At 41.4% G+C, this 23,566-nt stretch overlaps 1 protein-coding gene across 1 annotated transcript in view; it reads left to right on the forward strand.

The window, feature by feature from the left end:
• The first annotated feature begins 376 nt into the window (after positions 1 to 376).
• The window catches only part of RASEF (RAS and EF-hand domain containing), a 52,573-nt gene continuing 29,383 nt past the window's right edge, over positions 377 to 23,566 (forward strand). The window contains exons 1-3 of the mRNA XM_084629292.1: positions 377 to 1,593; positions 17,117 to 17,263; positions 19,913 to 20,003. Of these exons, the coding sequence (XP_084485418.1) occupies positions 1,262 to 1,593; positions 17,117 to 17,263; positions 19,913 to 20,003 (570 nt within the window). The 5' untranslated portion in view covers positions 377 to 1,261. The remainder of the gene's footprint in view (positions 1,594 to 17,116; positions 17,264 to 19,912; positions 20,004 to 23,566) is intronic.

Here is a 23,566-nt window from a genome sequence, read left to right on the forward strand (position 1 = left end):
ACTACCTCCCCAAGGGATGGCAGCTAGGTTGACAGAAGCATTCATCTGTTGACCTAACTGCATCTACACTAGGGGTTAGGATTTTTCACACCACTGAGCACTATGTCCATCTATGTTTAAGGGTAACTTACCCTCAGTGAAGTTAATAGAGTTTAGACTTCAGTGAGATTGGCCATTTCTGGTCTACATTAAACAAGATGATTGGGGGTGGGGAAATATGGTTCCTGGATCTGTTAGTCTCTTCAGAAGTCAGGCTGTGGAACAACAATATCTTATATTACAACAGGGTCCCCATAAACTTTCACTGATGTCATTTTCTGTTGATTTGACATTTTAATAGGATCCTCTTACATTCCTATCATTGTACCTGGATCACAAGACGCTGGACTATGACATTCTTAATTAACATATTCTAAAGACAACTATTTATTAATACAGGAAGCACTTTTAATAAGAAACATACTTCCATGGACTTCGGACCCGTTCCTTAATGCCCCTTTTCCTTCTTCAAATACTGAGCCTTAAAAATGGATGGGGAAATTTCAGTTACCTGGAAAGTTTCTGCTGCAGCAGAGAAGAGGACTGTGGTATGGGGACTAAGCAGAGAATGAATAAACAACTTCTATGGTGTCAGCTTACTAACAGCCTAAAGAGAATCCCAGATTCAATTGGACCACTGGTCATAAAATAAGGTGTGTAGGCAGGGTTCCCGTGGCCTGAACACTTGGCAAGCAAACATTTCTAACAGACCGTTTAACGGTTTTTTCCAAAGAAAATATAATGCAAACATATGCAAAAAGGGTCCACTCTTAAAAGCTTCCTGGATAGCTTCCATAACTGAGTGAGTAACTTTACCCCACTGTTTGCATTACTTCCTGCGGGGATTTCCTCCAGCGAATAGAAGGGAGCGCCGCAGGTAAGCGCATCAGCTGTCTAAGGTGAACCCGGCAAGTTTGTCAGAGTGGCTTGCACCCACGGGCGCGCCGACCGCTGCACCTCCCGCAGCAGCACGTTCCTGCGCCCCGCCCGCCGGGCCGCCGGGCCCCCGGGCCCCCGCCTCGCTCGGGCTCCTCCGCCCAGTGAGCGGCTGGGGCGGCGGGGCGCGTCTCGGGGCGGAGGGAGGGGCGGCGCCGCCGGCGGCGGCGGCAGGGAAAGCTGCGCGGCCGGCCGGTTCGCTGCGCTGGCAGCAGGCGGAACGGGAGCGGAGCCCGCGCCCCGGCCCGGAGTGGCCGGCAGAAGGGCGCTTTCCGGGCCGCTGGCGATGGAGCTCGAGGAGGGCGACGAGCTGGCCCGGCTCCGCTCCCTCTTCGTGGCCTGCGACGTGAGGGGCTCCGGGCGCATCGAGCGGGCGGAGTTCGGCTCGCTGTGCGCCGAGCTGCGGGTGCGGCCGGCCGAGGCCGAGGCGATCTTCCGGCGGCTCGACACGGACCGCGACGGGGCCATCACCTTCCAGGAGTTCGCCCGGGGCTTCCGCGGGGCCAGCCAGCGGCCGCTGGGGCAGGACGAGGAGGAGGCGTGGGGCGCGGCGGGGCCGACCCAGCCCTGGCGGGATTTCGAGCTGCGGCTCGGGGGCGAGGCCAGATACATCCCCAGGTAAGAGCCGCGCTGGCGGCGAGGCTGCGCCCCCGCCCGGCCGCCGCTGGCACTGCGGAGAGAGCGGGCCGGGTGTGTGGCCGCAGCAGTTAACCCACCCCTGTCTCCGCGCCTGCCCGCCCCGCACGGGAGCCGCACGGGGTTGCTGCCTGCTCTAGGGGGCCCTCCGTGCGCACAAGGCAGCCTTGGCGCTGTTTGCATCGCTGTCGGGTCAGCTGTGCCAGGCGCTGCGCCAAGTGATGGCCCAAGGACCGCACCACCAGAAGCAGGGACCAGAGGAGGGGGGTGTCACAAGGGAACAGTAGGGCTCAGGATGAAAAGCCACAGTCACAACACGCCTGGGAAGCACAGCAGTGCGTGCTGGAGAGCATGGTCCCGGCTGTAAAATCAGGATAATAGTCGTTTGTGTGAAATAGGGGAAGGTCACTTTTCCTTTCCTTCTCAATCTGCCCCCCTGCCCCCTTTTCATAGAATATCAGGGTTGGAAGGGACTTCAGGAGGTCATCTAGTCCGATCCTCTGCTCAAAGCAGGACCAATCCCCAATTAAATCATCCCAGCCAGGGCTTTGTCAAGCCTGACCTTAAAAACTTCTAAGGAAGGAGATTCCACCACCTCCCTAGGTAACGCATTCCAGTGTTTCACCACCATAGAATATCAGGGTTGGAAGGGACCTCAGGAGGTCATCTAGTCCAACCCTAAAGCAGAGCCAATCCCCAATTTTTGCCTCAGATCCTTAAATAGCTCCCTCAAGGATTGAACTCACAACCCTGGGTATAGCAGGCTAATGCTCAAACCACTGAGCTATCATCAGCTACTGAAAAAGTTTTTCCTAATATCCAACCTAAATCTCCCCCACTGCAACTTGAGACCATTACTCCTTGTTCTGTCATCTGCTACCGCTGAGAACAGTCTAGATCCATCCTCTTTGGAACCCCCTTTCAGGTAGTGGAAAGCAGCTATCAAATCCCCCCTCATTCTTCTCTTCCGCAGACTAAACAATCCCAGTTCCCTCAGCCTCTCCTCATAAGTCATGTATTCCAGTCCCCTAATCATTTTTGTTGCTCTCCGCTGGACGTTTTTCCAATTTATCCACATCCTTCTTGTAGTGTGGGGCCCAAAACTGGACACAGTAGTCCAGATGAGGCCTCACTAGTGTCAAATAGAGGGGAACGATCATGTCCCTGGATCTGCTGGCAATGCCCCTACTTATACATCCCAAAATGCCATTGGCCTTCTTGGCAACAAGGACACACTGTTGCCTTTTATGCTGGTCTTATATGAGAATTAGTTTTTTGGGTTTTCCATGCTGGTGAAACCATCCCAAGGTGCATCCTGGTTAGCCAGAGTAGGCACCTGTGCATGTTGTGAGCTCAGGAGACACCACCTGATTAATTCTCAGGGACCCATCAATGGAAGCACAGCTTAAAGAGTTTCAATGTTTGCTGGAAAGGGTGAGGAGTTCTGCATTGTTTCGGTGGGGCAGGACATGATCTTGCACCCACTCTTCTGTACGTAAGTTAAAATGTACCTGTGGAGTAGAGGACTGCAAGGACTTCTAACCACTTAGGCTATCCAGTGGGCACAGTACCTGCTTGGACTCAGAGGGAGATGAGCCTCCCATGGGCCACACAGAGGGTGGGATCCCAGTTTGCTAGGAAGAGGCTGTGCATAGTGTGTTCTGGACAGGGGCCAGTAACGTAGGTGCGTTGACTCAAAACCTATGTATGTGAGAGAGGCTTGGAATGCCAGCACCCCCTTTTCCAGCCTATGGGCCTGCTCCAAAGCTCATTGAAATCAATGGCAGCTTTAGATCAGGCCCTATATTCTGGAGTTGCCGATGCTTATGGACTGTATTTCATCTCTCCAGTCCTGCATCATTCCCCTTACAAAGGCAGTTGTGAATATCCTGTCCCTCAGCTGCTGAGTACCCACACTTAATTTGAACAAGAGACAAATGATTCAGTACCAAACAAAGCAACAGATGTAAAAGAAAATCACACTAATGGGACACTGCCAACTTGAAATCTTGACACTTATGAGTTAAAAGTAGGTTTAGGTGCTACTTTGCCCCTGAGTCTCCCTGCCAGTTTTTGTGGTCCTTACAATCACATTTTTTGACTTTTTAAAATGCTTTCCCTCTCCTCCGCGACTGCAAAAGACCCAAACAGGGAAATGACTGACTGTGCAAGTGAAACAGACTATATGCAAAGTATTGTCAAATGCACAATTTAACAAATGAGGGGGGGAAAGTCCGCTCTAATCTCTTTCAGGTATAGTAATCTGTTGTTACCTGTCATTAGAATAGAAGATACACTTTCAGACAGAAGAGATTTTTAAGTTGACTGAATCCCCTTAAATAAGCCAGGAGGCTGTAATTAACTCATTCTGGACAATACTTCCTGTGCTGTGATCTCAACTGAAACTTCACTACATTGCAAGAATTCTCCCACTTCTCTCTTCATGCTCTGAGCCTTCTGTGTGGGCCCCAATCCTGCTCCCACTGAAGTTAATGAGAATATATTCAGTCCCATAATGGGGAAAATTGACTGGCAGCAGCCTGCTTCACAATGAAAACTGTTAAAAAAAAAAAAAACAAAAAAAAAAACAAACCCTTTTATAATTGTAAAGTTGTTTCCATTTTGAAGGGTTCAAAATGGATCCATTGTCTATTTTTTGACTTTTTATCATTTTTAGCAGAAAATTTCATTAAAACTGATACATTCTATAAAATCAGAAAATGTTGACGTTGACAGTTTTTTTGTGAAGAGTTTTTAAAAGACCATTTTTTGGTGAAATACTTTTTATGCAAAAAATTTTGCCCAGCCATCCTGAGTAAAGCTTCATGTTAGACAGCAAAGGTAACAACCTGGCTTGCTTGTTAAGGTCCCGATCCTGCAAACACATATGCACAGGCAATCACAAGCAATCTAATTAAAACAGACAACTTTTATGTAAAAAGCGAAGCACGGCATAAGCATTCCTAGACTAAAACTGTAGTTGGAAACGTTGAGAAAGAAACAAGGAAGAGATTTTGCAGAAGAACAAATAGGCAAAACCTCTGGTGCAAGTGAACCTGTTAAAGATAGTTGAAAATGTCAGCATGTTTCCAGACCATCAAGTTTTTCATTTTGTTAAACGTTTAGTCCAGATCATACTTTGATCTGTTTTATTGAAACAATTGTAAATGGCTCAGGACTTAATATTAAAGAAATGAAAAAAAAAATCAAGTCAGATATGATGAATCTCAACTCATTGGGTTATAATTTTAAATCAAGATGTCCAACTATTTAACTTGATTTAAAGGTCTGTATATTAATAAAATAGAATAATCTGTAGTGTTTTAATAAACATCTAAATGTTATACCTTAGTTAAAGTTTAACAACTTCTATTTAAGGCCCTGATTCTGCAAAAACCTGTGCACGTGCTTTGAAATATTTGAAATATGTGAATCATTCCATGTAATTCAGTGGGATTACTTGTGTATAAAATTAAATATGTATGTAAGTCTTTGTAGGAATGAGGCCAGAAAGTTACTTTAAATGCTTTTTTTAAATCTACATAGTATCCCCCCAAAAAGCATTCAAGAGATGTAGTCTTAATATTTTGGATTATTAAGAATAAAAGCTGTTTTTTACCTGCCAAAACCTTTGTTCAGAGTCTTTGTCTTGTAGCCACACTTTCAGAAGTGTACATTTAGGCTTTAGTGTTGCATGTTAGCTTGCCTAGATTGACCCTTGTGCTCATGCAGAGATCCTGACTTCAGTAGGGCTCTGTGCGTTCACAAGGGTCCATCCATGTAGCTTATCTTCTAGGCTTGGAGACTAATTTTGTGTGAGAGAGTTTTGGGCACCCTGCTTAAGAAAACTTGTGCATATTGTGGACAAAGAGGATGACAACATCACTGCTAGCTCAGTGGAATTTTTCATAGAAGCAATGGACAACATTGCAGCAGAAGATGAATGGGCTGACTGCCAGAAAGCAAATTGGTAATTTATTAATTTTCATTTGGACACTGATGCACAAGCCAGTGAGTTGCCAGAAACAGTGTCGTTAGCACTAAAAGAAAAGCTGTGGGTGGTGAAGGTAAATGGTAGAACCCAGGGCTTACAGTAGTGAGTTTATCCCACTAAAGGAGAATATTAACTAGATATGTGGGTAAATAACAAATTGGAAAGATAAAATTTGTAGTAGTGCCAGGGAAAAGAACACCTGCCGTTGGGTTAAAAGTGTTAAACTCTTGGTCTCATCAAGAGGTACACTCTTTGATGGGGCAGAGAACCAGAACAAATGATTCTCTGCTCCTTGAAGTCTTTAAACCATGATTTGAGGACTTCAATAGCTCAGACATAGGTGAGAGGTTTTTCGCAGGGGTGGGTGGGTGAGATTCTGTGGCCTGCGTTGTGCAAGAGGTCGGACTAGATGATCATAATGGTCCCTCTGACCTTAGTATCTATGAATCTATGATGAGAGTTTGAGGACATCTTCCAGGGGATAGGGAGGCTCTCAAATGAGTACAGAGTATAGCTGAAAGAGCCTAATTGCCCCACTGTTCACACACCTAGGAAAGTTCCTTTGGCCTAAAGCAGAGAGGCACAGGCTTATTGCTGTGGTTATCAGAATGACAAGATAAACCAAAAGAGTGAGTACACTTGTTGATTACTGAAGGGGAAAAAAAGATGGACTCCTTCACTTATGTATAGACCTAAAAATATATATATATATAAATGCATAAATAGAGAATATTTTCCACTACTTGCCAGGGGAGAAATTTTGAGGGATATGGCTGATGCCAGATATTTTTCCATGCTGGATGTGTCATAGTCTGGTACCTATCTCTAGAAAACATTGTACATATCTGCAGTGGTGAGCAGGAGCTGGTTGGCACCGGTTCGCTAGAACCAGTTGTTAAATTTAGAAGCCCTTTTAGAACCGATTGTTCCTGGAGGGACAACCGATTCTGAAAGGACTTCTAAATTTAACCGGCCAAAAGTGGTGCCTTAGGTGCCGACTCCGCAGGTGCTCCAGCCCTGGAGCACCCAAGGGGAAAATTTGGTGGGTGCAGAGTACCCACCGGCAGTTCCCTGGCCCCAGCTCACCTCACCTCCACTCCGCCTCCTCCCCTGAACACACCGCCCTGCTCTGCTTCTCCACCCCCTCCCCCCACCAGGCTTCCCGTGAATCAGCTGTTTGTGCGGGAAGCTGGGGCAGGCTGAGAAGCAAGCGGCGGCTTCCGGCTCAGGCCCAGGGCGGCAGAGGTGAGCTGGGGGAGGGCCACCCGCGCCGTAGCAGGTAACCCTGGGAGAGGGGGGGTGCAGGGGAACCGCTCCCCACCTCAGCTCACCTCTGCCACCCTCAGCCTGAGCAGGAAGCCGCCGCCCTCCCTGGCTTCCCACTGAACAGCTGATTTGTGGGAAGCTGGTGGGGGAGGGCACGGAGAAGCAGAGCGGGGCGGCGTGTTCAGGGGAGGAGGTGGAGCGGAGATGAACTGGGGCCGGGCACGGGGTGGGGAGCTGCTGGTGATTTGGTAGTTGCAGACACGCTTTCTAGAATATTTGTCTGGGGGAGCAAATTCCAGAGCTAGATTTTTGTGCAGGTCAGTTTGGTAAAATAACCTTTCTGGTCTTAGACAAAATATGGACTGTGATTGCCAGAGCAACAGATCAGGATGAGAAGCTGCAGAAAGTGAATAAGGCTATTTCCATAGGGTAGTCAGAACAGCATGTTCCCAGCTTCTGTGACCAATTAAGAGGGGAGCTCTGAGTTCTAGGTGGCATTTTGTTTGAAGATATCAGAATGAAGATCCCTAAATTGTAATAGAAAAATATGTTAAAAGGGATAAATGATGCTCATGTGGGGATTGAAAAATCTAAGTGGAGAGCTAGAGACATTTTATATTGGCCTCAAAAGAACAGCGACATTAAGGAAGCTGCCAAGGCTTGTTTCATATGCCAGAAGTACTAGCTAAGTCAAGCAAAAGAGCCCATGTTGGTGGCACAGGAAAGACTTTCTGCTTGGAGCAGCGTAGGCATAGATTTGTTTATGATGACAGGGGGGTGGGGGGAACTATGCATTTGTTAAAGACTGTTATTCTCACATCCCTGAGATAGCTTTACTAGAAGATACTACAACTAAACAGGTGATTGTGCTTATCAAGTCTGTTTTTGCTAGCCATGGTATACCTGATGTGAGTATTCCTAATGTGGTTACATCTGACACTGGGCCGCAGTTCAGTGGATATGAGTTTAAGAAGTTTGCAGTGAAGTTTGGGTTTAGGAATGTAACCTCTAGGCCCCATTACCCCAATTCAATGGGTTGGTGGAAAATGATGTTAAAATAAGAAAGTGCCTATTGAAAAATGCTGCGGCATCATTGGTGGTGGTCTGTAATTTAACAATACCTTAGTACAGACCTTTACCTTTACATTACAGAATGGCACCAATGAAACATGGTTGGTTACCTGTAGGCATTTTATTTAATAGAAAACTGAGAACTAGAATGCCTGTCATGAAAATGCTGATGTCAGAGGAACTGGAGATTTGCAGAAATTTAAAGAAGCAGATAAAGCTATATAAAAAACTGGATATGTTTTGGGGTTCTGGGAACTATCACTACTTTATGAATATGGCACAGTGAATGTCTCTGATGGAAACCAACGGTTGTAAACAGCAATGTTGTCTTAGGAGGGTGTCACTCGAAATGGACATATACTGAGGAGGAAACAATGGCACTTTCTCCAGCTTTGAGAAAGGAAAGGGGTAAGGGGCACCGAGTTTGCTGTCTTGCCTGAGAAGGTCTCAGTTTGGTAACAGCCACAACAGATCCAGACAACCAGCCCCAGGATATACTACTTCCAGAAAAAATAGACTCACTGCCTCCTGACAACAGCATTACTCATGTTCAAGGGAAACCTGCAAGTCCAAGTGACAGTTGAAGGCTCCTCAGAGATTGATAGAACACTGTTAGTAAATTTAATCAGGTTGGCTATAAGTGTTTGGAATTTTGTGTTATGTAAACATTTAAGAGATGTTATTTTTAAGTTTTGGCTGGCAGAGGAAGGAAGGCTGGTATTGGTATTGTGCCTTTAAGTGGTTTCGCTTCCCAGACAGGAAGTCTGAGGAGAGGGAACTGCAGAAGCCCACCTTACGTAATGCAGAGGCAGCTGGGAACTGGCATCACTCAATAAAAAGGATCTCTTTCATGCACTTTGGGCCTACCATGATTACTGATGTAGGAGTCATTCGGTAGGAGATCAAAAAATATTACTTGTGCGCCATGGTGCTTTGTGAAAGCATCCATCTCCTTTCACTAACAAACGTATCCCAGTGTCTTCGTTACTGTGTTTGCAGTAGCAATTTGAATGCTGTCCCATTGCTTGTCTAAGAGGGTAGTAGGAGGGAATGGGGATAGCTTTGTTTGGTATAAATGATGTGGTCTGATTATATTGAGTTGCAATTCTCATACATCAAATTACCAACTGAAAGGCATTCAAAAGGAAATGGTGGTGATTGAAGTGCATGTGTACTCATATCAAATGAATAATTCTGTACTGTTTCTTCATGCAAACCAGTCCTCTTCCTTTTTAGGTTTCTAAATAACTTTGAAGCTCTCTAATGTATAATCCTTCGCTTCATTTGTTAGGCATGTATCAATTCAAATTCAGGGCATCCTTTGTTTTCTTTCATTTTTCCTTTCTGTTTACAGTTTTCAAGCACTGGAGGCCGAGATATGCTATAGTTCAATTTCTCCATGCTGGTCCCAGATCTGGCAAATGTTTTAGCAGGTGTTTATCTTTGCTCCTCTGGGTAGTCCTATTGAAATCAATAGGATTACTTATATGAGCAAAGTTATGCAGATACTTAAGTGTTTGAAGGATATGGGCCTTGGACAAAAAAAATGTAAAGTTTGAGATGACTTTATAATATTACATTGTTTTACATTTAACTTTTTTATAAATCCACATTTGCTAAACTTTTCTTAAAGGAAAAGTTAAGCAGGACTGCTGAAATACTTCTGAAATCAAAACTGGAAAAAAAATCTTAAAATGGCAAACTTCTCACCATAATAATTACAGAACTGTTTTTAAGGTATGCAGTTCACTAGCACCTGAAATTTGACATAATAGTTTGTAACTGTTGTTCTCAAAATGGCATTTTGTGTCCCCGCACATGCATTGTTCTTTATTTCTCTGATACAGTATTTCCTGATATATATTTGCACTGAGACCCACAAGCAAAATAATTTAAAACAAGCAAACAAACAAACCCTGGCCATCTCAGATGTGTAATTAGTTAAAATATGAACCATCAATAGAGATGCTAATTTGACTCTGCCTGGATTCTGACCTCAGTTATACAGGTAAACTGGAATAATTCAGCATTCGGTCCTGGAAGGTGTTGAGTACTTGGTAATTGGCCCCAATCCAGCATAGCATTTGAGCATGTGCTTATTAAGTGCCTTGCTGGATTGCTCATAAAAATGCATAGCAGCTTGGAGGAGTGAGCCCTAGAAGATCAGAGTAACAAGACAGAAATGGGACCTGTTTCCCTGTAAGATAGAAAGGACAACTTTTCTCTATTTGTATTGCCATTGGGATTTGCACTTGCATCAAAGGGAACAATTTGCCTTTTATTCTACAAACAAGAAATGATAGAAAATTTCACCATATGATACAAATAGAATGAAACCATTAAAAAATCTGAATCTTGGATTAGAAATTTCTCTTGTGTTTTAATAATGATGAATGCCTGGGTCTTATGTAGTGCTTTTCATCCACAGATCTCAAAGTATTTTTGTATCTCAAAGGAGATCAATATCATTATCCCCATTTTACAGATGAGAAAACTTAGGCACAGAAAGGGACATGACTTGCCCAAGAACACCCAGCAATGTAATGGCAGAGCCAGGGATTGAGCCCTGTTCTCCTGTCCCAGTCCAGCATCCTATCCACTAAGCCCTGCTGCTTAGCTATTAACATTTAAATTATATAAGGTTTGTAATGCATCGGTGTGGCTAAGGCCCTTCATTTTCAGTTTTTATTTTGTTTAAAATATTCCAGGAATTTATCACAACAAGGAGTCCAGTGGCACCCCAAAGACTAACGTTTATTTGGGCATATTCACTTTTTTAAATCAAAACTTGTGTTTTTAACAGAATTCCAGTCATGTTGTCTTTATGTAGGGTTAATGCAAAAGATGCTAAAATCAGTTACTCTTTTAGAAAGCTATAATGCAGGAGCAAAAGTATTATATAGGTTTTAAAAATAATTTTCTAGAGTTAAATACTGACTTTAGTAGAGACAATACACAATTCCTGTGGTATCAGAAATTCCAGCTAGTTAACATTTTTCTGTGTACTTACTTTTGACTTTCTAAAATTGCCTTATGGGTTTTGTCTTGATTAAAATAAAAGGTGTGTTGCTAGAAGGTTAGCTAGCATACTCTTACTAGCACATTCTAACACTCTAGCATAGACAAGCCCATGTAGACTATTAACACATGCCAGCTGGCCAAGATGAAGCCTACTTACAACATCTGTCTAATGATACACCTTTAAATCTTAGTCATGACAAATCCTATCACACCAGCTGAAGGAGAAATCCTTGCTGAACAGCTGTGGTCTCCAATAAGTTATATTGTTTACTGCTGCCTTATCAAACTGTTGATAAGGTGTAAGGAAAGTTTTTGATATCTCCAATGTTATATAGGAGTTCAGCAGGGCTGATCACATGTAAAGTTACATGTGTAGGTAATTGCAGGATTGGGGTTTAAGACATGCCTCCTGCTTCAAACAGTTTAAGGTTAATTACCAGGTGGTATTAATATTTTCTAGACTGTGTCATAATTTGCTGTGTTCTCAGGGTGATTATGGCTCATATTCAGTGCCCAAAAATCAGAGAGATTTCAATAAGCAAGGCTCAGGAATTATTTCAGTAAATGTAACCCTAAAAGGCACAAAATAAGCCTTAATTGTTTTCGCTGTTAATGATTCATCTCCCAATCAAATCTGCATTCAGTATAGTGGTAGATGTTAGATATACAGTATCTGTGAGCAGTACTCTGTTTCTGTGTGCTGTATAATGCATATTTTGAAACTAGCTTAATTTTTTAGATAAATGTTATGGGATGTGTCTTGCCTGTCTGCAGTTTGATTTATTGATTGTCCAATTCATTTAATTTAGCTTGCTGTCAGGGTGCCTTCAAAGCATGTGTTATAGCTGCCTCTGTTATCTTTTGAAATTAGATGAGAGAACTAAATTTATCTTTTTTTTTCCTCCAAAGAAAGATTTTCTTCCCACAAATTTCCAGGGATTAGTTTAGTCAGGTTCTTATGTGTGGCATTCACTGTGAGCCAAAGTGTTGTTTGCCAGTTAGTCTTTATACTCAGTGAGCAATTGTGCCAGTAGCACAAAAAGTGGAAAGTGTTTCCAGACTAGTAACCTAGTATAATGCAAGACATCTGATTTTAACTGAATCTTTTTTTTGCTTTCTTTTCATTCAAGAAATAACCATTCTTCCTTTATTATATTAAATCAAATGCAGTGAGTAATTAAGCACAAAAATACAGTAATTTCATTTTATATGCAGTGAACTACCTATTGGAGCATAGTTGCATGAGCCTTAGGAGTTCTCCTTTATTGAGAACTGAGGCACACATCAGATTATACAACTAAAATCTATTTGACTTTATCTGAGTATTCAGTTACCCTCACACCTATTGAAATTTCAATTGCCAACATTAAAAGAAAACAGCAGAGTATTTTTTAAGTCTGTATAAAAAGGACAGCAGCTTTTTCCTCCCTGAAATTAGAATAAGGTATGATCCAACGCCCACTGACACCTCGAGAAAACTAGTGCTTGCAAATCATGGAACCATTAAATGTGCCAGCAGTTATTGATGTCTGCAAATGGTGGACACCAAACCTGAACTGTGGATAGTGGCTTCTTTTGGATTTTGTCTCCCCCAGACAGGGATTTCATGCCCCTAACAAGAAGTTGGTGGGGTGGGGGAAGGAGGGGATAGTGGTAGGGAAGAGAGAGCTTTTCAGGGCCAGCTCCTGAATCCCACTACCTGGAAAAATTTGATTTCTTTCCCCACCTATCTTACAGGACTCTGAGGTTCAGTCTGAAATATACCCAAGTAAATACAAACTTTTAAAAATGGAAGGAAGTGGGTGCTACGTAAGTAGAAAGGTCATTAAATGTCAGGTTATAAATATTCTCTCTCTGAAAATCCCACCATTTTTTCCTTGCTTTTCACCACAAAGCTCCACTTCTGTTATCTGTTCCTTTCTTTGTGCCCTACTTCATTCTGCTGCCTGTGTTTACCTGATTGTAGGCTACCATCTCTTCAGGACAAGAGTTTAATTTTATTTCATCTCTATAAAGTTGGAGCTAATAATTTTGTTCATAATAATTCTTATATAGAACTATACAAGTAACTCATTTTCCATAAAATATCAGTAGATCTTTAAAATGTAATAAACTCAGCATAACACTGGAGTGCACAAAGCTACCAAACCAGCAAAATCTACAAAATAATCAAGACTGAAAAATGTGTATCGGTGTCTACTGCATAAAAAGCTGCATTTCAGGATAACCCTCAAGAAAGCAGTGATAGCTAAAAGAGGGCAAAACCTTCCACTGTGCACTCATTCAAAGCACTTGAGACAGATAAACAGGTACTGTCTCGACCTTCCAATTTGTTCCCAGACCTTCAATCACTAGCACTATTATGAGACAACTGTGTGCCTGAAAAACATTCTGGGCCTGATTCTGATTGCACTAATACCAATGTAAATCAGGAGTAACTCCACAGTTACACAGATGTAAAACTGAAAGATAAAGTTAGAAGGAAGCATGAGATCAGAATCAGGCCTGTCGCATAGTAATATGAAAATGAGTACTCCAAGCATCCTAACTGGCTTCAGAATTCCCATGTCCGTAAGGATTAAAAATTTCTAGGCCCTATTTATACAGGTTTTACAAATGAACTTGACAATTGTACATAAACACAGTTTAAACTTGTTTGTGGTTGAACTGGGTTCCAAGGTGCCTTGATTTGTCAGTGTGCATGGAGTCACACCGCAGAGTCATTTTTAAAAAACAAAACAAAAACAAGAACTCTACCTTAGGTCATCTGTACCTGGCCTCGCTCTAATGCGCTTTAGCTCCATCGATGGTGGCTAGCCAAACTGTGGTAGAGCATGCTTTCCCTACAACTGCATAAAATGGAGATGGGTTTGAGCTGATACGAATCTGAAATTTGGAGTGTTTGGTTTTGATTTAGGCCAATCTCTATCTTAAACACTGTTGTAAATACCTGTCCAGGCATGACCTTAAGATGAAGCAAGGTGTATTCAGGGCAGGTATACATCAATACCCAGAATGCTTTTCTATTCTACATTTATTGCAAAGCTCTACTTTGGGAACATACCTTTTGGGAACAACAGCTGGCAGATTGCACAAGAGGGATTCAGTCCCTAGTGACAATGAATAGCAATGATTTCTTTCACATTATTTTTAAAACATCCATCCCATGCATTAATATTTATGTGCATCTCTGGGTGTACACATTTTTAAGAGTTAAAAACTTTGCACTTGGAAGTGAAGGAGGCCAAAAAAACCATTGAACAGTCTTAAAGAATTCAAACTGGGCTAATTTTTAAATTGAAAGTTCTGAATTTTCTGAAATTTCTGACATTGAAATACAAACTTGTTAGTCTCCCTCTGTGTCCCATCAAAACAATCTGAGTTTCAAATATTAGATATTCACAATGCACTGCTCTGGAATAAGCTGCAGACCACAACCTATTTTCAAAGTTTATTCAGCAAATAATTTTGAATAACTAGCACATTTTTGAAAAGTGATCTCTTCATAGAGAGTTGGAAAAAATAGACCGCATTAATCAGTTAGATTATTCAGTACTGTACAATGACTCTGTCTTGCTGTAATTATGCCAGTTAAGTGTCCCAAACTATGTGAAAGCAGAACAGTGGTTGAAAAATATGCAAATGAGCAGTCCAGAAAAATTATTTTCATAACAGTCAAACACTCACTCCACAAGGGCACATCCTTCTAAAATTCTGTGAATTTATAAAGTATTACAGTGAGCTTGCAATTTACAAAATATAGTTTTCAGATACTTGAGGTGATTAAGTCAATGGCTCTACTGATAATTGATGAAAATGTTTTACTTCTTGCTCAAGATGCCAGTGGTCAAGTGGAATTATAGCAAATTTGTTACAAATGTTTAATATCTTCTGTGTTTTCCTGTTGCTTCTGTGGGCTATGTTTTTAATTAAGATTTCATGCTAAGCTGTCTCTAACACGCTCAGATAAGTGCCATCAACATCCCCAACTGTCAGTTTCATTTTTTAAAAAATACCTCCCAGTGGCTATTGCAGCTTCTGTTGGGTGTTGCACTACTGTGGTTGTGTGGATTTTGTTTTACCTCTTAGACCTAACTGGCTCTGCATAAAAGCATGTCACTAGGATGTTCTGAATCTAGCTCTGACTGCTGTAATTGAGCCAATGAGGAATAATGAGCATAGAGAGGTTTTTGGATCACATAGCTGGCGTAAAGTACCATACCAGCTACCTTATGTTTCTGACATCAACCTCTTAATACAAAGCTTACCCACATCAGTGCGCAGACAGACACAGTGGTAGTGAAGCATTGCTTTCAACCTCCATTCTTTGTGTTTGTTCATTTGTTTAATCTTTGATGTCAAAATAGAAAACTGAGAGAGGAGTGTTCTTGGAACAGGAACAAAAATGCAAAATTGTAAAAATACAGAACAAAGCTCCTCCACAGGCTCCTGAAGCTATTGGCGCAAGGAGCTTGTTGTAGGGAGAGACCAATGTACTTGGTTAATTTTCAGTTTGTCAGCATGAGGCATTGTAGCTGCATATGCTGTACCCTAAGGAAGAACCTACTGGACAGTGAACTAGAGATGCTTTAGTAGTAATATTTTTTTAGAGTTTTATTGTCAGGAATGTTCATGGAAGCAGCAAATTTAGAACAGATATAAAATATTTGCAAAATGCAAACTTTGAACTCAGATGTAGGTGCACACCAAAATCCTGATTCTAAAGAGTTGTGCTCATCCATCTCAGGAGGCAGAAACATGCCATGTGACCTGTGTATCCTGTCAAAACTAACGAATGCAATTAGAGTTTTGAATATCAAATGCTCTCAATAAATTGATCACAAACCATCTATGGACCAAGAATTTTTCATTTTTGTGGGGGTGAATAATACCTACTAATGAATAAGAATGGCCCTACTGGGTCAGACCAAACGTCCATCTAGCCCAGTATCTTGTCTTCCGATAGTGGCCGATGCCAGGTGCCCCAGAGGGAATGAACAGAACAGGTAATTATCAAGTAATCCATCCCCTGTCGCCCATTCCCACGTGTCTTATTGATATGTCTTATTGACAATTAACAAAAAGAAAAACAGAAAACTCATTGAATAATGTAGTCACTACAAATTGTTTGCTCAGCTTTAGATTTTACGTTCACATCCCAAAGACCCAAAAGTGCTGATCCATATCATGTTGAATGTATCTACCTTAGAGGGATGAAGGATTCATTTGACTATGATGGATTTTGATATACAAAGAACACATTTTCTTTTATTTAGGGCCCAATCCTGACTTAAATAAGTAGTCCTTACTCATCTGAGTAGTATTGTTGAGTTAAAAGTGACAGCTAATAATAATACTACATTAATTAATTGATACCTACTTGTGTAAACGTTGGCAGGATCCGGCCCTCAATTTGTTTTTGCAGGGCAAAATCTAAACCATTCCAAACTCTCCGCCCCCACTGTTCCTCAGACGTTCTTGTTAACTCCTGGAAATGGCCCACCTTGATTATCGCTTCAAAAGGTTTTCTCTCCCCCCACCCCACTCTCCTGCTGGTAATAGCTCATCTTAAGTGATCACTCTCCTTACAATGTGTATTTTTTCATGGGCTATGTGTGTATATAAATCTCCTCACTGTATTTTCCACTTTATGCATCCGATGAAGTGAGCTGTAGCTCATGAAAGCTTATGCTCAAATAAATCGGTTAGTTTTTAAGGTGCCACAAGTACTCCTTTTCTTTGTGCTTGAGGTGGTGTCTTCTTTTACTCTATGCAGCAGCCTCCAACAGTGATCATCTCCTTATATAGTATGATTAGCAGTAGAGCACTCAGTGCGACCGATTTACCATTGTGATACTCCAGTTTTACCCTGCACTTTACACAACTAACATAAGTAATATGAAATGATTCAAGTAATACTTCTAGAAGGTTTTTTCTGGGAGAAGAATAGTGCAGTAAAGAGACCGGAAGGATTTAGGTACTGGAGAAAAGGGCAAATGCTGTGCTGCATGTTTCAAATATATATTTGCCTTGTTAAATTTTAAAATCTGAGACACAGGTTGTTTACATTTTGAATAAATTTTGGAAGCCAAATGTAGTGTTTTTGTGTAAGGAAATATGCTTCATTGTGTTTTTGGTTTTGTTTTTTTCCAGACAAGAGCAGGCCAGTGTTCTGTATGCGAACATCAGCTTAGTGGAACCAAGATTAATTCAGCCTTATGAACATGTTATTAAGAACTTCATCCAAGAGATCAAACTTCAAAGCACAGAGATGGAAAACTTGGCCATAGCTGTAAAAAGGTACAGTGGATAGTTCTGAATGTCACACGTGTGCAGTTATAAACTTCACCACTTACGCCTGTAGAACAGTGTGTTGGTTAAAGTTACCTGGTACTATTGGCAAAACATGCTGAACAGAATATTTTCATTTTTAGATATTAAACTGACAAGTTGAAAGAATCCAAGCGTTTTTTTTATACAAACCAGACAATTTGCAAATGACTCTGTATGTAATTATTTACACTTTGGATAAATTCTGGGGCCAGTCTTGGATCCAAAGGCAGGCTAAGATCCCAGATTTTAACGATCTTTCTTTTTTTGGTTGTAACTATGACTTTGAATACACATGACTGTCATTTGCTTTTACAAATATTATTTTTGTATCTCCAGCTTCAAAGAGAGTATTTAGGTAGCATAGGCAGGCTTCTACTTTACGACGTTCGACTTATGATGAACGACACTCACAATGTTTCTGAATTGACACCCTAATTCGACTTACAACACTTGGTTTCAACTTTACGACACTCTGTCCCGCAATGGAGTGGATTGCAGTTCCGAGTTATGACGTTTTGACTTACGATACAATTTTCAGGAACCAATTGTGTCATAAGTCCGAGGACTGCCTGTTTTGTAACTATATCATATTGGCATATTTTTATACTACATATTAAAATTCCCATATGTAGAGGGAAATAAAAATGATTCCGTTCTAAAAGGTGACTGTGCAAATGTCATCATGATGTTCCCAGTTCATTGTGTCTCAATCTATCCAGTCTAAATTTGCTCAGTTTACAAGTCAGAAACTTTTAATTGCCAGTCTTGCAAACTCAGCCTTGGCTTTGAGAGTCAAGCTGATTTCTTTCCTTCTTGTACATCATCTCCAGTAATATCATAGAAACTTAGGACTGGAAGGGACCTTGAGAGGTCATCTAGTCCAGTCCCCTGCACTCATGGCAGGGCTAAATATTATCTAGACCATACCGGACAGGTGTTTTTCTAACCTGCCCTTAAAAATCTCCAATGATGGAGATTCAACAACCTCCCTGGGCAATTTATTCCAGTCAGAGCTGTCTCTTGGGTAGCGCGAATAGGGCAACTGCTCTGGGCCCTGCATTTTGGGGGCCGCTGCAGGCCAGTGCAATTTGCTGGCACTGTCGGTCCCAGAAGATATAGGCGCAGGAACTAGTAGTGCGGGGGGGTGCTGAAGCACCCCTGGCCTCCACCCCATGCCCAGGGTCCTGACTGCCCTGCCGCTAATGCAGAGCTGGGCCCCCAAGCCGACGGGGGCTGATTTGTTCCGGGCCCCACACCCCCGTAGGCATGGCCCTGATTCCAGTGTTTATGTAACACCGACAGACCCCCGGTCGTCGGCAGGCAGGATCGAACTTGGGACCTCCGGAAGTTTAATGCATGAGCCTCTACTGCATGAGCTAAAAGCCACATGACTGTTAGAGATTAATGAATTTGCTACAGCCTTAGCTAAGTGGTCTCAGTGCCCCACTACATGGGATAGAACACCGCACCCAGGAGGTGTGTGTTACATTTATCCACGCTGACAGGAATTTTTTCCTAATGTCCAACTTAAACCACCCTTGCTGCAATTTAAGCCCCTTGCTTCTTGTCCTAGCTTCAGAGGTTAAGGAGAACAATTTTTCTCCCTCCTCAATGTAACAATCTTTTATGTACTTGAAAACTGTGATCGTGTCCCTTCTCAGTCTTCTCTTCTCCAGCTGAAACAAACCCAGTTTATTCAATCTTCCCTCATAGGTTATGTTTCCTAGACCTTTAATAATTTTTGTTGTTCTTCTCTGGACTTTCTCCAGTAAAGGCTCCAATAAAGGTGTTACAAGTCAAGTCTACATATCAGTCCAAATGTATGTATGAATGGTCATCTTCAAATGACTTCTTTGGCTATGTAATCTCAGGCCTTGCCTATACTAAAGGGAAAAGTCGATCTAAGCTACGCAATTTGAGTTACGTGAATAGCGTAACTCAAATCAACGTAGCTTAGATCTACTTACTGCAGGGTCCACACTACGTGACATCGATGGGAGACGCTCTCCCGTTGACTCCCCTTACTCTTCTCGATCCGGTGGAGTACAGGAGTTGACGGGAGAGCTATCGGCGGTCGATCGCCGCAGCATCGATCCTCCAGCAAGTGTAGACAAGCCCTCAGATTGTCAATGGGATGGCACAGCAGTAAATGAAGGCAGAATTTTGTCCCACCACTGAACCTTAAACTTTAAATTAAATTAACGTATTGATATGTGAGAAGGAATTGAATAAGCCTTATCAGTACTGGCGTGATAATATTCATTAAGTAAGTCAATATGACTAAATGTATATAGGGCTTAGATCTGTTGAGAAGATGGTGTATTTCTTACATATCATTTTTCAGAGGAGAATTTCACTTTAAAGATTTATTTTAAAGGGAAAAATATGAAACCAACTTTCTTCTAAACAGAGCATAAACATCATAGCCTTCTGTCAGTACTGCCGTATCTGTCTTTCAGCCACTAATGAAACTGTCACATAATTGCTTCTCATGTTTGGCCCAGGTTTCAACATTTGCGTGTGTATGTTTGAACTGGATAGGTCATGTATTTTTTCTCAAATTTTCTTTGAAGTCAATGGAGGACTCATTAGAGTGTATTCATGTTTAAATCTTAGAGCTCAGGATAAAGCAGCAATACAGCTCAGTGAAATGGAGGACGAGATGAATCAGCGGATACAGGCTGCAGAACACCAGGTCAAGAAGGAAGTGAGTACTAGATATTACCAGCATTTCATAATTATCAGGTTACTCCTGCCCCTATTGAAGTCAATATTGAAGGTGCAGGCTTCAAGCCCCAAGTACAGAATGTTTCTCACCTTGATTTACAAATGTCTAAAAGTTTATGGTATCACATTTTCCAAATCATCTTATAGGGAAGTATTATTGTTTGGTTTTGATGGGTGGGTCAAGGTCTACAGGCTGTAACTGAGCAATATTTCCATTGAAGGCATTTGCTTGAGTGTGGGCTGTAGAATTTAGGACTGACTTAAGGTTACCAAATGCCTGAATATCATAGAAATGTAGTACTGCCGGGGACCCCAAAAGGTCATCTAGTCCAGCCCCTGTACTGAATTAAATTATCCTTCCTTATCCTTTTCTTTTAAAAGTGTACATTTGATGCTAATGAGGAATATAATTCTTAAGGAATGATTTGCACCATGAATGTTCTAAAAGCCATCCATTTCCTCTGTAGAAGTAGGGGGTTTGCATCTCCATTTACATTTGCTGGGCCTAACAAAAATACTTGGATAAAACTCCCATTGAGTGCTAAATGATTCTCTGGACTTGCATAGGCCTGATGCAAAGCACACTGAAGTCAATGGAAAGACTCCCATTGACTTTAGTGGGCTTTGAATTGGGCCCAGGAAGAGGATAAAACTTCCCAAAGGACATTCTTTCATTTTCCTCACAAAGCAGATTGGCTGCTTATGTGGAAGTAGCAAATTGCAAGATACTGTGCTTCTGTGTTGTTGGGTGGGGAGTGGAAGGGATTGGCCACTGAAGGTGACACAGAATGGAAGAATGACATCCCCTGGGGAAAGGGTCTAATCAGTAGTACCGGAGCCCTAAATTTTTCTATCTTTACAAAGTTATGTACTGATTACTATTTGGGCTGTTTAATCTGCTAAGACTTTCCTTCCCCTGTTCATGCATACTGGTCCCACAATTAATTTTTAGAGATTTCCAGAAGAGGGAGAGAAATCCTGTCCTTATTGTAGTTAATGAGAATTTTGCCATTGTCTTCAGAGATGTCAGGTTTCACCCATTATCTTAATCCAGTTGCAGCCTTGATTGACTGTTGGAACAATCCTTTTCTCTTCATTATTTATGTGAATATATATTAAATTCTAAATGAACTATGTAATAAAAGGTAGAAAATACAATAAACTACATATTCATCTTTGTCTATATAACATAATGTTATGTTAAATCATTATTAAATTCAAATGCAAACCTATTTCAGTATATAATATAATATAAGAACAAAAATAAAGTTAAGATGGTCTAACACATGCCCAATAAATACATCAAATAGTTTTATTTATTTATTTAATTAATTTGTGTAGCCTACACAATATACTAGGACCAGTCTGCATACTGGAAGACACGGCCCCTTTCACCTAAGAGTACATTATTATAATAAACTGCCAAACACGCATTACCACTTACATCATTAATGGTTATTTGATTGGTTAGTAGGTGAGATGGTAAATGGTATTCAGGTAAATATGCGTATGTCATTGTACTGTAATATGTTTACAGTAAATACTCATTTTGTAATATAATAATCAGTGATTTATGTATCAGTTTCCTAGAGTAGATAGAACACACATGATGACATAAAGGTCTCAGGTGTGAATTCAGTAAAATGGTGTGTCATAATATGTTTGGCAAATGACAGTGTAAATCACAGGAAAATAAGTGGAAGATGGGCACAACTATATTTCCTGCTGGGAAATTATGGAATATTTATACGTAGGAAACAAATACATTACTTCTGGAAGAATTTCCTCTTTGCACACAGCAATAAATCGCAGTAATAAAATGTAACACTCAACAACCATTATGTGATCAACAGATGAACAGGAAACATGTATCTGTGTTATCAAAGGCCAGGCACAACAAGCCATTGCAGTTGTGCACTTGTTCTGTCTGCTACATATTTCCAAATGTAGATTGCAATCTTTGTCCTAATACAAATCAGTCTGTACCACAGGCTAAAGAGTTCTAACAAATATGAATGGATGGACTAAAAATCGGAGAAATGACAGTCTTTTGGGACCACTAGGGTGAAATCCTGGCAACATCAAACTTAATGGCAAAGCTCCCACTGAGGTCAATGGGAATGTCTACATTTCAGTTAAAAACTTGCGGCTGGCCTGTGTCAGCTGGCTTTGGCTCAAGGTAAGGGGCTGTTTAACAGTGGTGCAGACATTTGTGCTCAGGGATCCTGCAAGGGGGCAGGGTCCAAGAGCTTGGGCTCCTGCCTGAGCCCAAATGTCCACACTGCAATTAAAGAACCCCCTAACTTGAGTCCCACAAACCTGAGTCAGGTGACACAGGCCAGTTGCGGGTGTAGGCATACACAATGGAGCCAGAATTTTACCCTTGATACCGATGTACCAATATCAAGGATGGGCTGTAACTTATTTCTCCTATCATTCTTTAAATTAAGTTTCTTTTACATGTTTCTTTCAGTTCATAGCTCCACATATTTTCAAAAAGTAAAACGCCCTGAGAGCAAATGTAACCTGTCGAGATATTTATTTTATGGGATTGTTCTAAGCCATAAAATCTTAATGGCTGCAGTGAGCACACTATTGTTTCAGACAGTGTGCTGACTCACACCAGTGTGACACCTTCCTCCATGTGATATCTGTATTTTTAGTGTTCCCTGCCTTCATGTTTCCACCAGGCAAGCAAGCAATTACTGTACAAGTCATACTTTAGGAATCTGTACAGGTGTCAACAGTAGGAAAATCCTGAACTAGCTGGACAGGTGATTACCTATGTTGCTATAATTAAAACACACGCATACCAAAGGCTCTTTTATGAAAAGAATTGCACTTGAGTAAAGTTTCAGTCTTTGTTTCTTTCCACAAATCTGGCAGCTCTCTCAAAATCTTCATTTGCTAATGCTGATTTTTGTGACTCCTTCTGGTTTGTAGTGCTCAAGTCAGAGAGGAGGCCTTAACACTCCCATCTACAGCTCTGGGAGCCTGTGTAAACCTTATTGATTTAAACAAACAACCCTTCCCCCCCCCCCGCCCGTAATCCACTTGGACCAATGTTCAATACCTTCCTGAGTCCCCTACAAATTAAGATACTGTCATCATCCTTTCTTATACTCATACCTCCACTTTCCTCCCCTCCAAAATGGGATAATAATAGTATTGTTTTACTTGTATCTAGAGACACTTGGGATAGATGCATTTTTATAACTATATAAATATATATTTATATCCAGTTATTATACAACAATGCTATACTACAACATTATGTACTGAAGTGTGCATTTGTAGTAGAAGGCTGATTTGAAAAGCATAATCTCTTCCCAGAATATGTGATATTAAAAAAAAACCAAAACAAAACAGGTGAGCTCTCCTTTTCAGTTTCATTGTGGACACTGGCAACATTGAAACAAGGAAGTATGACGTGTGATGTTTTCTGAAGGGAGAAGGGGGGGAGAAAGATTATTTACTTTGAGACCGTGTGTGTCTTCTGTGAAATCTAGCTGAGTCCACACGATTGGGTTACGTTTGAATTAA

Source organism: Lepidochelys olivacea (assembly GCF_965140295.1).
Source record: "Lepidochelys olivacea isolate rLepOli2 genome assembly, chromosome: 5".
In the NCBI taxonomy this organism is placed as follows: domain Eukaryota; kingdom Metazoa; phylum Chordata; order Testudines; family Cheloniidae; genus Lepidochelys; species Lepidochelys olivacea.